The sequence below is a fragment of the Pelecanus crispus genome, chromosome Z (genome assembly GCF_030463565.1).
Source record: "Pelecanus crispus isolate bPelCri1 chromosome Z, bPelCri1.pri, whole genome shotgun sequence".
Taxonomy (NCBI): Eukaryota; Metazoa; Chordata; class Aves; order Pelecaniformes; family Pelecanidae; genus Pelecanus; species Pelecanus crispus.
In genome coordinates, this window is record NC_134676.1 from 69,373,262 (window position 1) to 69,387,112 (window position 13,851).

Genomic DNA, 13,851 nt, shown 5'->3' on the forward strand with positions numbered 1-13,851 from the left:
TTCATGTTCCAAGAAGGAAAAGGGTGATGTCCTCATCAGAGCAGAAAGTGCTTGAGAGGCAGCTGATGAACGTGAGAAGGAATTTACAATTGTTTAGTCTTTGTACCCTACCACAGTTCCTCCAGCATCGTATCTTTTAATTGTCCTCTTTTTTTCAAGGCCCTACAGACACATATTACTCCTCTATTGTGGAAAAAACCAAATGGTACCTAAATGCATCACCCCAAAAGCTGAGGACTGAGAAGGCAAATGAAGGGGGTTCATCACAGTATAGATGCTGAACTCTGCCACCTCCTACCTCTCTGGAGTGGGAACATACCACTAGCATCCACCAGCTCTCACTGTTACGCCAATTCACAAGTGTAACTTCTTTTCAGAGGGAAACAACGGGCTAAAATGAGGGGGAAGGGGAAGCACCACCACACTTCCTCAAATATCCATCCAAGCACAGGTCCTGCCTGCATGCCGTACAGGCTGCACAAAATCTATAACCTGAATTGAGTGACTGATCCAGCTCTGCTAGAAGAAAAGTTTTGTTTCTCATCTACTCCGCTTTGCTGTTAAAGATGGGGAAAGTATTCACAATGGCAAACTTAGAAAGCAGAACGGCATACTTATTGAAGTAAACAGAACAAAAAGTCTAAGGTCTAGATTTGTTCACAGTGCAGAAATGTACAGAGAGTCTGTAAAAACTAGGAGGGGAAAAAGAAAAAAAACCCAACATGTCCTGTTACTTTAACAACTACAAAATAATAATTTAAGATTTCCAGAGTTCTATTTACTCTGTAGGATGATGAGTATGTATTACAATCTCAGTTTCAAATGCAGTCAGACCCCATTTTGATTTTGAAAAAACGGCTGCAGAAAAAGTAGTTGAAAATATTTCCATTGCTATATTCCCCTTTTAAAGCATCTAGAAGTTACGGGAAATGAATTAAAAGGAAACAGAATTAAATTAGCATAGTAACATTTCAATATTATCTATCTTTTGTCAAAAGTATTACATTAGCAGGTTTAACAAAACAGCACATTTATCAGTTATTTTTTGTCTTGCATTGGCAGACAACATCCTGTAACAAAATTCTTCAAATACACGTATAAGGAAGGGAAAAAAAAAATACACATAGTATTGAATTCTCACAAGGAATCTATACATAGCATTCATCGTGAAAAAGAAGAGGCCCCCCAAGAAGTCCTTAATGGTTAAGAATAAAATCATAGATGAAATAAAAAGAAGGAAAACCAAGAAAAGGGCAAATCCTTCCATAGGACAAACTGTAATTAAATAACGGAATCTAATGAAATCTGTGGAATGGATTTACAGAAAAAAATTGGGTAACTATTGAGTTACAGCACTGGGGAAGAATAGTTTATTTATCCTAACAATTTTCAAGCATAAATGTTAACTACAGATCACATGTAAAAATTAATAATAAACACTCTATATAGTAATGCACCTTACTGCACCTTCCTAGTGAAGGGGCATAACAAAAACTCTTCAAGAACACACCTTTAGTTCTCACATTTCTCTGTGGAGATATTCGGCAACAATGATGTGACATTTCTGAAGCCCTCAGACCTTTTCTATAGCCTTCATTACTTTTTTTTTTTTTTTTATATGGCTCCTGTAGTTATAGAAAATGGTCACAGTTGTTTAGAAAAGTCTGGACTAGATGGCCTAAGGAATTATTGCTATTAACGGTGAGAAAGAATGTGCAAGTGCATGCCTATGTGAATAATTATTAAATAAATTACCAAAGGAAACATACTAAGTAAATGCACCACTTTTGGGGATCAGTCTTTGTTTGCAAATCAAAATCATAATTAGTAGCACAGATTATCAGGATTGTTAATTTGTGCTCCCTCTACTGGTTAATTAACCCTAGAGCCATAAAAATAATAATAGTCTAAAAAAATACCCAGATTGTTGTGTTGCAACTCAACAGCCCAAAAAATCTGAAACCAAATTATATTATTAAAGAAAACCCTTATATACAGCCAATATCTTATGCACCATTTCTAAATGTCACCTTAGCTTGTTAAAATGTCAGAATGGAAGCAAAAGGATCTTGCAGCTCAAAAAGATGTTTCATTATCATACCAGCCTGTTTTGTGTGCCTAGTTCATAGAAATTCCCTCAGATTTAGAAATGCAATTAAACATTTCACATTCTGAATCATTGTAAGAAGCCGCTGTTAACTGGATTTTTAATTGAAAGCTCCTTTTTTCCTCCTCCTCATACAAAACACCATCAGCATCCGAGCTGCAAAGCAGCCTAGATCACAGGACAACTTGGGCTGGAAGGCAGCATTTGGCAGCCCACCTGATCCAGCCCCCTGCTCACAGTGAGGCTAACTCCACACTTCCATCAGGATGCTCAGGGACTTGTCCCATTGACTCATGAGTATCTCCAAGGCTGGCAACTTTGCAAACTCTCCAGGTAACTCATTCCCATACTTAATCTCCCCCACAGTGAAGAACTATTCATGGCATATGTAAAATATTTGTTAGATCCAAATCAAGCATAATTCAAAGTCTGAGTATAAGCAAACAGCAAATTTGTAACAAAACACAGGAAAAAACGGTTTACCAAAAATTATGTGATCTGATCACAATTACTAGTATTCACAAGAAGCACATTTCCTGGGCAATGCAAATGTCACTAGCAGCTTGAATCACCGGAAAGAACCGAAGACCACCTTACTTTTGAATTTTGATGGTATAATACCTATGGGACTCTTCATTTCATCTGAAGCTGACAAAATATACTCTATAAATATTTATACAGCCTATATCAGATCATCTGACTCTTTTTAAAAAATTTCATGAAGCACAAATAACATTCATATATCCACAGGTTTTCTGATTACCTCTCCTGGAGAGATCATTTAAATACTAATTTTAAATGTCACCTGCTGACAAAGAACTGCTTAAATGATCTTTAAGTGGAGTGAGTTGTAGTAAACATTAATGTACTAGTACAATTACTTTTAGTTAGCAAAAGTGGAAATAATGGCCAATTTCATCTACCTTGCTCAGTATGGGTTTTTTTTACTAATAGCCTTTAGTTTTGCAGATGAGCAAGACAAACTTCTATTGTTACATACAGATTAGAAATGTAAACACTAACACTTCCCGCAACGACTGACTTCAGAATTGATTCCAAGTATTATCTCAAAAAAGCAATATGCTAGTGTGACAAAGAGCACTACTGCCCCCTAATGAGCCAGCCCAGCTCTGTAACAGTTTTGTCTTTCCTAAAAAAAAATCAAGTTGTTATAACCATGAATTATTTTAAAAAAAAAAAAGTTTAATGAGAAATGAAGACAATCATTAAGACCATCTATGCTAAATTCATACCAAATTTCTCCATGAAAGGCAAACACATAAGTTTGGGGAGAAAAAAAAAGAATTATCTAGTATCTAGGATTTTCATGTAACTTAATACTCAGTGCACAAAGGGATCATGAAGATGCAAAATACAGCACAAAAATTATGTTCCAACATTTCTGTCAGTGTATAAGCAGATATTAGCCTATCTTAAACCTATTCTATACTGATGTAATCATTCAGAAAAAAACCTGTAGTTACCTTCACACCGACCCAGATTTTTAAATTTTAGTGTCTGTAGTGTGAGAACAGCAGTATGTTTTTCTTGTTGCACTGTTCTGTCTAAATGCCAGTTACAAGTCTATTCTAGGCTTATAATTATTGCAAAATAATTCTGATCTTGGTATCTAATTATACCAACAAAAAGAAACAAAGAGGAAACAATCCAAAAGAAATCCACTTGCTGAATTCTGCTTGTAAAGGAAACAGATGAACTTCCTGTGTCACATGCAAGTGACATTTTTTCCTCTTTTTTTTTTTTTTTTTAATGATTTTTCCATGGTATTGAATCTGTATGCAGTGCTGCCCAGTGTAGCTTGGACATAAAATATTGCCTGGTTCCTGTATTTGCGTTTTAAAAATACAGATTACAGTGAACTGCTGAAAAAAAAATACAACTGCTGCAAGTCCTGGTGAGAAGCACAAACACAAGCTGTGTATTCTCTTCTGTTCTACCATAAATCAGAAATTCCACTCACATTAGTAAAATTACTGTGATTTAAATGCAATGCTGAAGCAGAACTGAGTTCTGATTTTTTCCCCTCAAATCTTCTATACTGACTTTTTCATAGATAAACATACTTCTATGGTGTTTGTCAAAAAAGACTCTAATTTCCTTTAGGAAGATAAGGTTAAAAGCAATTCAAGTGTTTAATTTAAAACATGCTAGCTAACAAAAGATACAGATTTTATGAATAAAAAAATATGTTCATTAGTGGGTTTTGGCACTGAAACACCACCAGTCACTAAAATCCTTGAACATATGACTTTACCTTAAAACCTCCAAATACTGGCCTTCTGTGGCCTCACATACTATGTCATCATTTGTATAAATACATCATTAGCACAGAAAGGCCACATGTGATGAGTAATTCCTTACGTAACTACACACGGTAGAAGGCTGCAAGCTACTAGACATTAGAAGTGTAAGAAGTACCAATCACATGCTATGCGATAAAAATAGACTATCTACAAAGATTAATTTTAGAGACCTAAAATAACCATATTCCATATTTCTCTATTATGTTACAGCCCAAAGAGCTGGTAACACAGCTCTCAGTCTACCTAGTATTTATGCTATTACATCAGTACTTCACAATTCCAAGTGCTTACTGTAATTTTATGAAATATAAGAATGAAAACACTGGTGAGACTAACAACAATCAAGAGTTCCAACTGATACCTCAGAACTTTGAACATAAGGCCATCATGACAACTGATTCCAACTCTGCCAGGCATGCATTTCTTACCTTGGAATCTTCATTGCTCACTCCCAGCTCTAGCACAGCTCGAGGAGACTTCAGCTTTGCTTGCATGGACTCTGCCATTTGAAGATTAAGCTGCCATCCAATTGTTTCAAGCTATAAAACACAAATTTAGATTACAATCAGATGGTACAGAAGCACTCAGGGCAATTTCCAATATTGTGAATGGTCTGTGTCAGTGAACACGATGTCAGGCTCTGCAAACGTTAAGCATTTTTATACAGTGCACATTCTGCAAATTCTCCTGGACTCCAAGACAGATTTGCTTCTCTCTCTTGCCAAATTTATCGGTTCAAGATGCCTGTGACCACCCAAAATAAAGTGACTTCATATGCCTCAGATCTGCTGAAACCAATCCATAAAACACAACTAAGGATCCAAAACAAGGTCCCCATCCTTGTGGAAGTTCATCAGCAAAGTTGCAGATGCAATTTTATTTGTATTTATTTTTCTTTTAGGAAAAAGGAGAAAATTACCAATAAATGGTAAACCAGCTAAAAATGGTAATTTCTTAATCAACAGATCTACTCATGTGTGTTCTACCATATACAGATGTTAATGACAAAAATAATTCTGTGCTGCTTTTTAAATGGTTACTACTGAAAAACCAAAAACCGGTTAAGCATGTGAGCAACAGAATTTTTAATAGAAAGCAACACAAAAATACATTTCAAATTGCTTTTTAATCATTAATCTGAAATGATATTCAAACATTATCAAGCTACACCTCACGCATAAATAAGTACTCAAGAACTGAACGACAAGTCTTTCACAAAATAACATACCTGGCCTTCTTGAATAAAGAAAAGTAGAAATATAAAGTCTTACCATCTGGCAAATTGATTTGCATACAAGTTATTTTTAATCTAGCATCTCCCTTTGCTAGTAAATATTGTGGCCGGCAATAAAAGTGAGAGCATGCCACATCTCAGTTAATCCCTTACCAGTCCAACAATTCACCTAAATCATCAACAGCACAAAGCCATCCCAGAGGCACTGTACTGTGAACAGCAGAGAAGCCCACACATGCCCTGCCTCCTACAGTGACAGTAATCTCTAGATGAAAGATAGGAGAGAAAGTGAGAAAGGCAGAAACATCTTCCATGGGCACAGCTCACAGACAGAACTTCCAAAATTTATTGCAGCCGTACCATTTACATTTACACATTGATGTGTGTTACAGTGCATTTCTTTGTATATTGCATCAATATTATACCAATTATGTAACAAACACTGAAAGCCATAAGGAAAATGACATACCTTACCCTATTAACCACCACTGCCAGTCCAAGATAGCTAGGGAGTTTAGCCAACGCCAAAGTTAATGGAAAGACACAAGACAGTCTCAGAATGACTTTGTGTACAGCTATAGAAACAAGACAGTAGGAAGACCTTCAGCAGGTCAGCCTGCAGTCTGTCAGCTGCTCTGCAATAAATGCCCCTATTCAGGCTTCATTTTGTGGTAAAAATAAGGAAGTTTACACATCAATCGAATCGATGAAAGCATGCATACAACACAAACGGACACAGTGAAAACACTGGAAATCTGCTCTAGCTCATATTGTGGTATACATAGCTTTAGTAACAGTATGCCCACAGCCTATGAACTAAAGATGCTTTAAAAGACAAGTTTTATAAATTCTAAAAGCAGATTAATTTTTAATCATAACCCTCTGTTTTGATTTCCTCTAACCTGATTACATCTTGGTTGATGAAAATAATAGGGCTTTGCCCATCCCACCCAAAAGTACAGCGCAATCTAAAGTGGATTCTGCGGATGTGCTCGAGTCAATCACACTAATGGACAAGGCTGCTAAGCCCCTGTGCTGGCCAGTATCTGCAATCTTCCAGCAAATTATACCAGAATGACACAGCTGGAAAATATTTTTCTCTCCACAAACTTCAATAAAACTAAGTAAAGAAGTTAACTCTTGTTCTCTCAGGAGCATAAAGATCTTAGCATCTTGCCTTACTCTAGGTTTTAGATCAAGAAAGAAGTTCAGTTCAAGAACCCTATCAAAATTGATAACGGTCAAGAGAGAAGGACCCAAATGCTGACTTATGGGCTAGTCATGGGAGCAGCCCAAAGCAGGCAACAGGAAACAGTACCACTTATTTTGATAAAACACCTAATCACTAAGGTCAAACACAGAGACAGTGAGCAAGCTCTGGAATGTGATGGCTCTTCATATGGCAGTCACTAAGGTTCAAGCCCTGCACTGCTCAATTTAGAAAGGACTTTCTATCAGTTACGTAAACAGTTTATTACAGTAGTATGGAAACCAAGCCTTAGACAGGCTAGCAGCTTATCCAGGATTATAAAACAATGCCACTAGAGACAAGAACAATATCCTAGGAAGCCTGACTTTCAAGCCTTTTCTAAAGCTGTTAAATAGTGTACTGTATGTAGCATGAAAAACAAACGATCAAAAGTAAAGAAATTCAAATTTATGTCTTCTATTTCACTTTTAATACATATCTATGCAGGAATATCGTAGAGGGCTCAAAACAAATACAATATATGTGACAGTACAGTGGCTTGAGTTTATAGCTGAACAGCAGCCGTAACTTTTTCTATATTGCTTTACCTTAAAATTACTTTGTTTTCCGGTACAATTCATGTGTCTCTTCTGTTTTAAATATCGTTGTACGAGAACAGGTTTTGATTAACAGACAGCACGCTGCCTAAAGCTTCAAAATGGTCTGACTATTATTTTCTTGAAAGAAAAATGTAACATGCATTTGGCTATGGTCATGTTTACTTAGAAGACACTCAACGTCCCGAAATATCAATTAACCTTTTGAGAATGGTGGCATGTTTCTGCATTGCATTTGTGTCAAGACACAGTATTTGGTAGTGGTGGTACATATTTTAGGGCCAATTTTGTCAAAAATGAAAGGACTACAAAATTATTTTCACTTCTGATATAACATTTGTCATAGAAAACAAAACATTGGGAGAAACTATATGGTGCCAGAATCTGCAATATATTACCTGAAAAGCATTTACTGGGGAGTAATTTGTCCATGACCAGCAAGAAAATAAAGCCATGGGTTTAGTTACTGTAGACCTTTAGCTTCTTTTTACAATTTCTTATCAGCAGTTTAGAGATGTGCAAGCTACCTTGTTGCTGCAACAATAAACACCGTTGAAAATGTACTATTCAGCACTGTTAAGTTCTCACTGGTATCTCTAGCACTTATTTAACCTCAGGGTTATGTCTGGAAAACAAAAAACAGGTGCAAGCTGGAAAACAGGGAAAGGAAGAAACATAGATACGAAATAAAACCAATAGTAAGCATGTATGAAAATGCTTCAGATCTGCTCAATGAACCAGAGGCAAATGATTCAGGGCAACAAAGATATGAGGAAGCTTTCGACAACCCCTGTAATCTTCAGTTCCCGTGTCCATTTTGTTCCACTCAGGCCTCTGAAGAGGATGCTATGGCAGCCAGAACTAACAGGCATGGAAGAACCTATGCACTTCTCCCTTCCAGCGCTCACTTAGTACTAGCTGTAGAAAAAAAAAAAAAAGGTATCATACCTGCTAAACCAGCGCTGTGCCCCCTACAAAGGTAGTGCTTCTCAGTGGCCATCCACGTCTGTCCCAGGGCCACATCCACACTAGAGAGCTGCCAGGTCCCCTAATATGAGAGGATCTGACCCTTCCTCTGTCGATCACTAACACCTTTACAGGTACATAAATACACCCTCTCTGGATTGTCTACCTCGAAGTCTATGATATCCACAGTCCTTTTCCTCCAGTGGAAAACATGGGAGCTTCCAACTCATGCCCACTGCCCTGTCCACCGGACTCTTTCCATACTAAATAGTAGAGCATAGTATTTTACATATTAGAACAAGATCATCAGCAATATAACATAACCATGGTAAAATGCTTGGGTGAATGTCACCCTCTGCAAAAAGCCCATGTACACTAAATGCCAAGTCAGCTTTCACAGCTTATCTGATATGAACTTTAAGCACACTCTCCAACCAGATAAAGATTTCACATAGCCAGAATTAACCTCCACAGAATTCACCATTTCCCTCATCACTTACAGCCCATTATGTTTTTACATACTATTGTCTCTCTCACACATTTGCACCACAGTTCCTTACTTTCTCTTTTGACTGCCCATAAACATTACTACAAATTAACCCAAAACTGAGAAGAAATTCAAGAAATCAGACAAACATGACAGATTTCTTTATTAGTTGTCAAAAAATCACAATACTTCTCCCTTTTCAACTACATAAAGATATTTATCTTATACTCTTCAATGAGGAATCAAATAAATGTTTTTTGGAGAAGAAATTCAAGCTAAAAACATCAAGGAGAAACCAATCATCTTAGCTATACAAGAACCAGTCTATCAGACTCAAAAACAAAGGACTACGAATCTGAGAGCGAAGGCAGACTGGATATCCAGAACAGGCATGTTGTAGGGCTCCAACCTGAAGGACCAAGAACAGAGCCAAAGTGACTGAGCAACTCAGACTGAAAAAATGTTGGCAAGGACCTTAATCTGAGAAAAGAAAATAAGTGGGAATATTGTGGAAAAAAGCGAAAACTAAAAGTGGAAACAGAATTTCAGAAAACACATAAGCACCTAAAGCGTCTTCCCTAACACTTCCAACTTCAGCCATTTCAAACTGCTGGAAAAGGGTCCAGTATTTTTAAGGGAGGAGAGGGGAAAAAGGGGTTTAAATGCTCAGTCAGTACTGAAGCAGGGAAAGGTTGGGTTTTTTTTTTATTTTGGACTTGAGTGATATACTGAGATCACATCTCCTGTCTGTCTCTACACCCATGAAGACTGGAAACTTGTTCTAATTTTAAATGGAAAACTAGAATTTTCATATAAATTACCCAACTCTAGAAGGTGAAGCCTTCAGAAGGTCAACTAATACCGTAACAAATCATTACAGGAACTGTAGAAAATCAGTATTACTGCCCTCAGAACTCACTGATGTGGCACAAACAGCTTACTACTTACCACAGTGCAAGCAGGATGCCATAATACCATGCAAACCACTATCTGCCCTCCATGGGTAATCCATGATTTGGCACCTATTTGTCCCTCAGAAAGTGCTGTAAACATTGGCCTCAGAGAAAGTAGGAGTAACAATGAGTAAACAAAGTACTGAACCTGAAAGAATTGCAGTATGGAAATACTGCTTGGACACATAAAAAACAACATGACTGAGGTTTTTACAACCACTGGACATTTAGACAGTTATGAAATAGCCGATCACTTTACAGCTCAAATTTAATGTATTACGAAGATCTCATTATTTCATTCAGATTCTTGCACTCCATTCTCTTGGCAAAATTTGCTGCTTTCAGAACACCTAGCTTTCCCTAAACAGAATATGTACTTCACTTCTGTGTAATACTAAAACATAAAATCATAGTCTTCAGTTAATGAGAGAATAATTATATTATTCAGAACACATACACGACTCAGAACACATGTGCAAATGTAATTAGTCAGCTCTATAGCCACTATAGATAAACTGGCTACAGGAAAGATTATGAAGATCCTGGCATATCCGTTATTAGCCTCTCAGACAAACAAATGACTCTTTGCATAGAAATGCATACAGGGAGAGAGAGAAATGCTGATTACCATTTAGCAAAGAGCAAGAAAAAGAATTCTCAAAATTAGAGTTTCATCTTAAAGTCAAAAAACTAAGAAAAACAGAATTCTGGGCTGAACACTTGTTAACAAGTCTAATGGGCAGAGAATGTGGAAGCAATTCTAAATTAGTAGCAGTGTTCTGTACTTTTATGTTTGGGGGTGGGGGGAAACTTATGAAAACCCTGGATGGGAAAAGAACACATAGCATAAGCAAAGTAGCACATGCAATTTGTGAAGTCTACTACTACTATTACAACAAATGTTTTCAGTATTGCCAAAAGGTATCAGTAAAAAAAAAAGTGGTAACATTGCCACTATATTTGGTAATGTTCGAAAATCAACTATATAATAATACAATTTTTCAATTGTATTATTTCAATTGGGTATTTCCCCTGTTGTCAATGCATTATGGTTTAGTTTGTCTGTTTGGACTTTTTTTTAAAAGCAACAAAACCCCCCAACATCATGTGCCTTTTTAGAGAGCAAAAGGTTTTCATTACCCTGAAGTTGCTACGGGGCTGTTGAAGCATTCCAACAGCAGTTTTTTGAGAATTTTAAAGCAAACTGAGCTTGTGCCCCACAGTCAGAATTAAAAGCCAGTAAGAGTAACCTTTAGAATAACTAGGTCACATGTTGTGAATATTGAGAAGAAGAATGTGTACTAAGGAAATTATGGCATGATACTAAATCTTATTCATCTAGTTCATAATGCACTTATCAGTTCAGCCAATTTGGCCTCTAGTGACATTACAATCTTGAGAACAGCTGAAAATAAATCGTAACATCCCTTCTGAAAATTCAAGTCTTGGCACAAAACTGAGTGCTTCTAATAGTACTACCTCTTGTGGTATTGGTGGCACTGAAGGACGTAATAGGGACATCCCTGTTCTTGATTGCCAGCAGCTTCGTATGGCACAGAATTTATTTTATGGTTTAGAATGGTTTAGACTTGCGTAGCTGAGAACTAACATCCAAGCCTCCTGACTTTGAGCCAACACTCACAGAACCACTTCAGGGTACTTTAAGTGTAGGTAAGTGTATCTATAGTTACTTTCCTTCACAGGCAGTCTGATTAATTTGAGGACAGGCTGAAGCAGTGTAATTGACTTCATTTTTGTGAGGTTTTTAAAAACTGTGTAATAGAAACAGAATACCAAAAGACTTCATACTGACTCATTCATTACAGGTACCACAGAAAATAGTCTTCTGTTAGGCAGAAGCCTAACAAACTATTTCAGGTAAAGTAGGATGGTTACAGTAATACAGAAATTAGTTTCATGCTCCACTGGTATACAGGCCCACCCATTTGATGTTCAAATACTTTAATACTTATTTTGAGAGGCCATTCAGTTCAAAAAGATCTGGTATTTGTGATAACTTAAATGTTACTGCACATGAGATTATGCCTTTCATATCCTGAGAAAAAAAATCTACATGCTTGTTTCTATAAAGCTTTTTCTGTAAAAAAACAAAGTAATATGCAAGTGTAGTGGCACTGTTTTACTTTCATTGAAAAATAGTCCAGGCACCAAGCCAGGAAACATGAAATTAATTATTACTCTACCCTTAATTGGTTTAGTGGTGGACTTGGTAGTGTAGGTTAATGGTTGGGCTTGATGATCTTAAAGGTCTTTTCCAACCTAAATGATTCTATGACTCTGTGATTCTATTTTTCAGAGTTACACTCTGCTCATCTGTTTCTACCAAATGTGGTGTATCTGTAAAGCATTGTATCAGTTTACACACAGCAACTACTCTTGGAAGCAAGTTCAGCTTCACTACATCAATGCTGGAGTGCTCACTTAGTTAAAAGGCTACTTTAATTTACAGTCTAACATAAATATTGATAACTTAAGATTCCAAAGTCTAAACTTGTACTGTTATACTGTTGAGAGTGAGTAACTAACACTGTAAGAAAGTGCATAATAGGGAGACAAAAACCCAGCCTTCAGTCCATTCTTGAGGAAGTAGACTTATGATAGCTGGAGAAATAAGGTTCAAGAACTACACTCGAATAGCACCAGTGTGAGCAAAAACTATTAGATACTTTAAAGAAGGAGCCTGACAAATTCAGAAAGTACATTATATGATGTGGCTGCTTACACTAACAGGGAAAATTAACAACTTGATGTCTCTGCCCACATGTACCTTAAAAAGGAACCTATCCTGCCCCCAAAGGCAACAATTAGAGAAAGAGAAAAATTAAATCCTGTTTTAACAAATGAAATCAGTATTTTGTCTTTTTAACTCAGATACTCACTCACTCATTTCAGCTATTTTTCCCTCTAATTTCAGAGGAATACTCCAACTTTAAAGATGAAAACATTTCCTGGAACAACCCGAAAGAGCTGTTTATGTACTTTAAGACATCATAGTATGACTCTCATTGAAGCTGTTACAAACAGTGAAGTGAGAGATAATGGGATATGAAAGACCTCTTCAGCAAATTTTTTTGCATATTATTACAATAGTATATCTCACACTGACACAAAACATTTAAGAATGTTTTCCAAGGAACAAAATATTTTGAGGAAATAAATAATCCATAACATATCAATTTTTGTGGTGCAGATCTTTCACTTACAATACGCTTACTTCGGCTGTTCTAACAAATAACCTAGAGGAAAATGAGTATGGCTATCCTTTCACTCAGTTTAATTCTTGAAAGAGTAACTCCTGTAGTTCCTCCACTGAAGACCAAGTACTCCTAATTTCATTGTAGAAAAAGAAAGTCAGAATTCTCACATTTTGAAGTTTGGGGGTCCCCTCTCCTCACCCTTCAACTATCAAATTAGACAAAATGTTCAAAGTCCTAGTTATATAAATTAATACCTTTCATTTAAACAAAGTACTGCAACACAGCTAATTTATTAAAATCATATATATATACATATCAGTCTTGTATGGATAGGAGAGGACTGAAGGTGTATTACATGTTAAGAAAAGCATCGGTCTACAATGCACTAGCCTAACTTCAGACCTGCGTAATCACACCAACATAAAACTAGAGCAAACCATTAAGTTTGCTCTCCAAAATTTACAGCCTAAGATGCCAGTTCCGCTCTCCATCAGCACACTCAGCATTGCAGAATCAAAATTCCAAATTAGATACAAAAATGTCAATTTTGCCTGCTGTGATGATGAAAATAATTCAGGTAAGAGGCCAACAGAAGGATGACAAAACATGTCTGATCGTGAACTCCTTCAAAAACCGTCTGCTTAAGAAAATAATGTTAGTGCAGAGGGAGACACCACCAGGATGAAGCCAAAAATGTACTCAATATAGCAGACAAATATTAAAATAGGAAAAAAGGTGCACATTTTTAAGAGGAAG

The 13,851-nt window shown here is 36.6% G+C and overlaps 1 protein-coding gene across 2 annotated transcripts in view; it reads right to left on the bottom strand.

Moving 5' to 3' along the window:
• Window positions 1–13,851, bottom strand: part of COMMD10 (COMM domain containing 10) — a 114,698-nt gene that overhangs the window by 87,332 nt on the left and 13,515 nt on the right. For both annotated transcript variants that reach the window (XM_075726827.1, XM_075726828.1), the window contains exon 5: window positions 4,860–4,970. In XM_075726827.1, coding sequence (XP_075582942.1) covers window positions 4,860–4,970 — 111 coding nt within the window. The remainder of the gene's footprint in view (window positions 1–4,859; window positions 4,971–13,851) is intronic.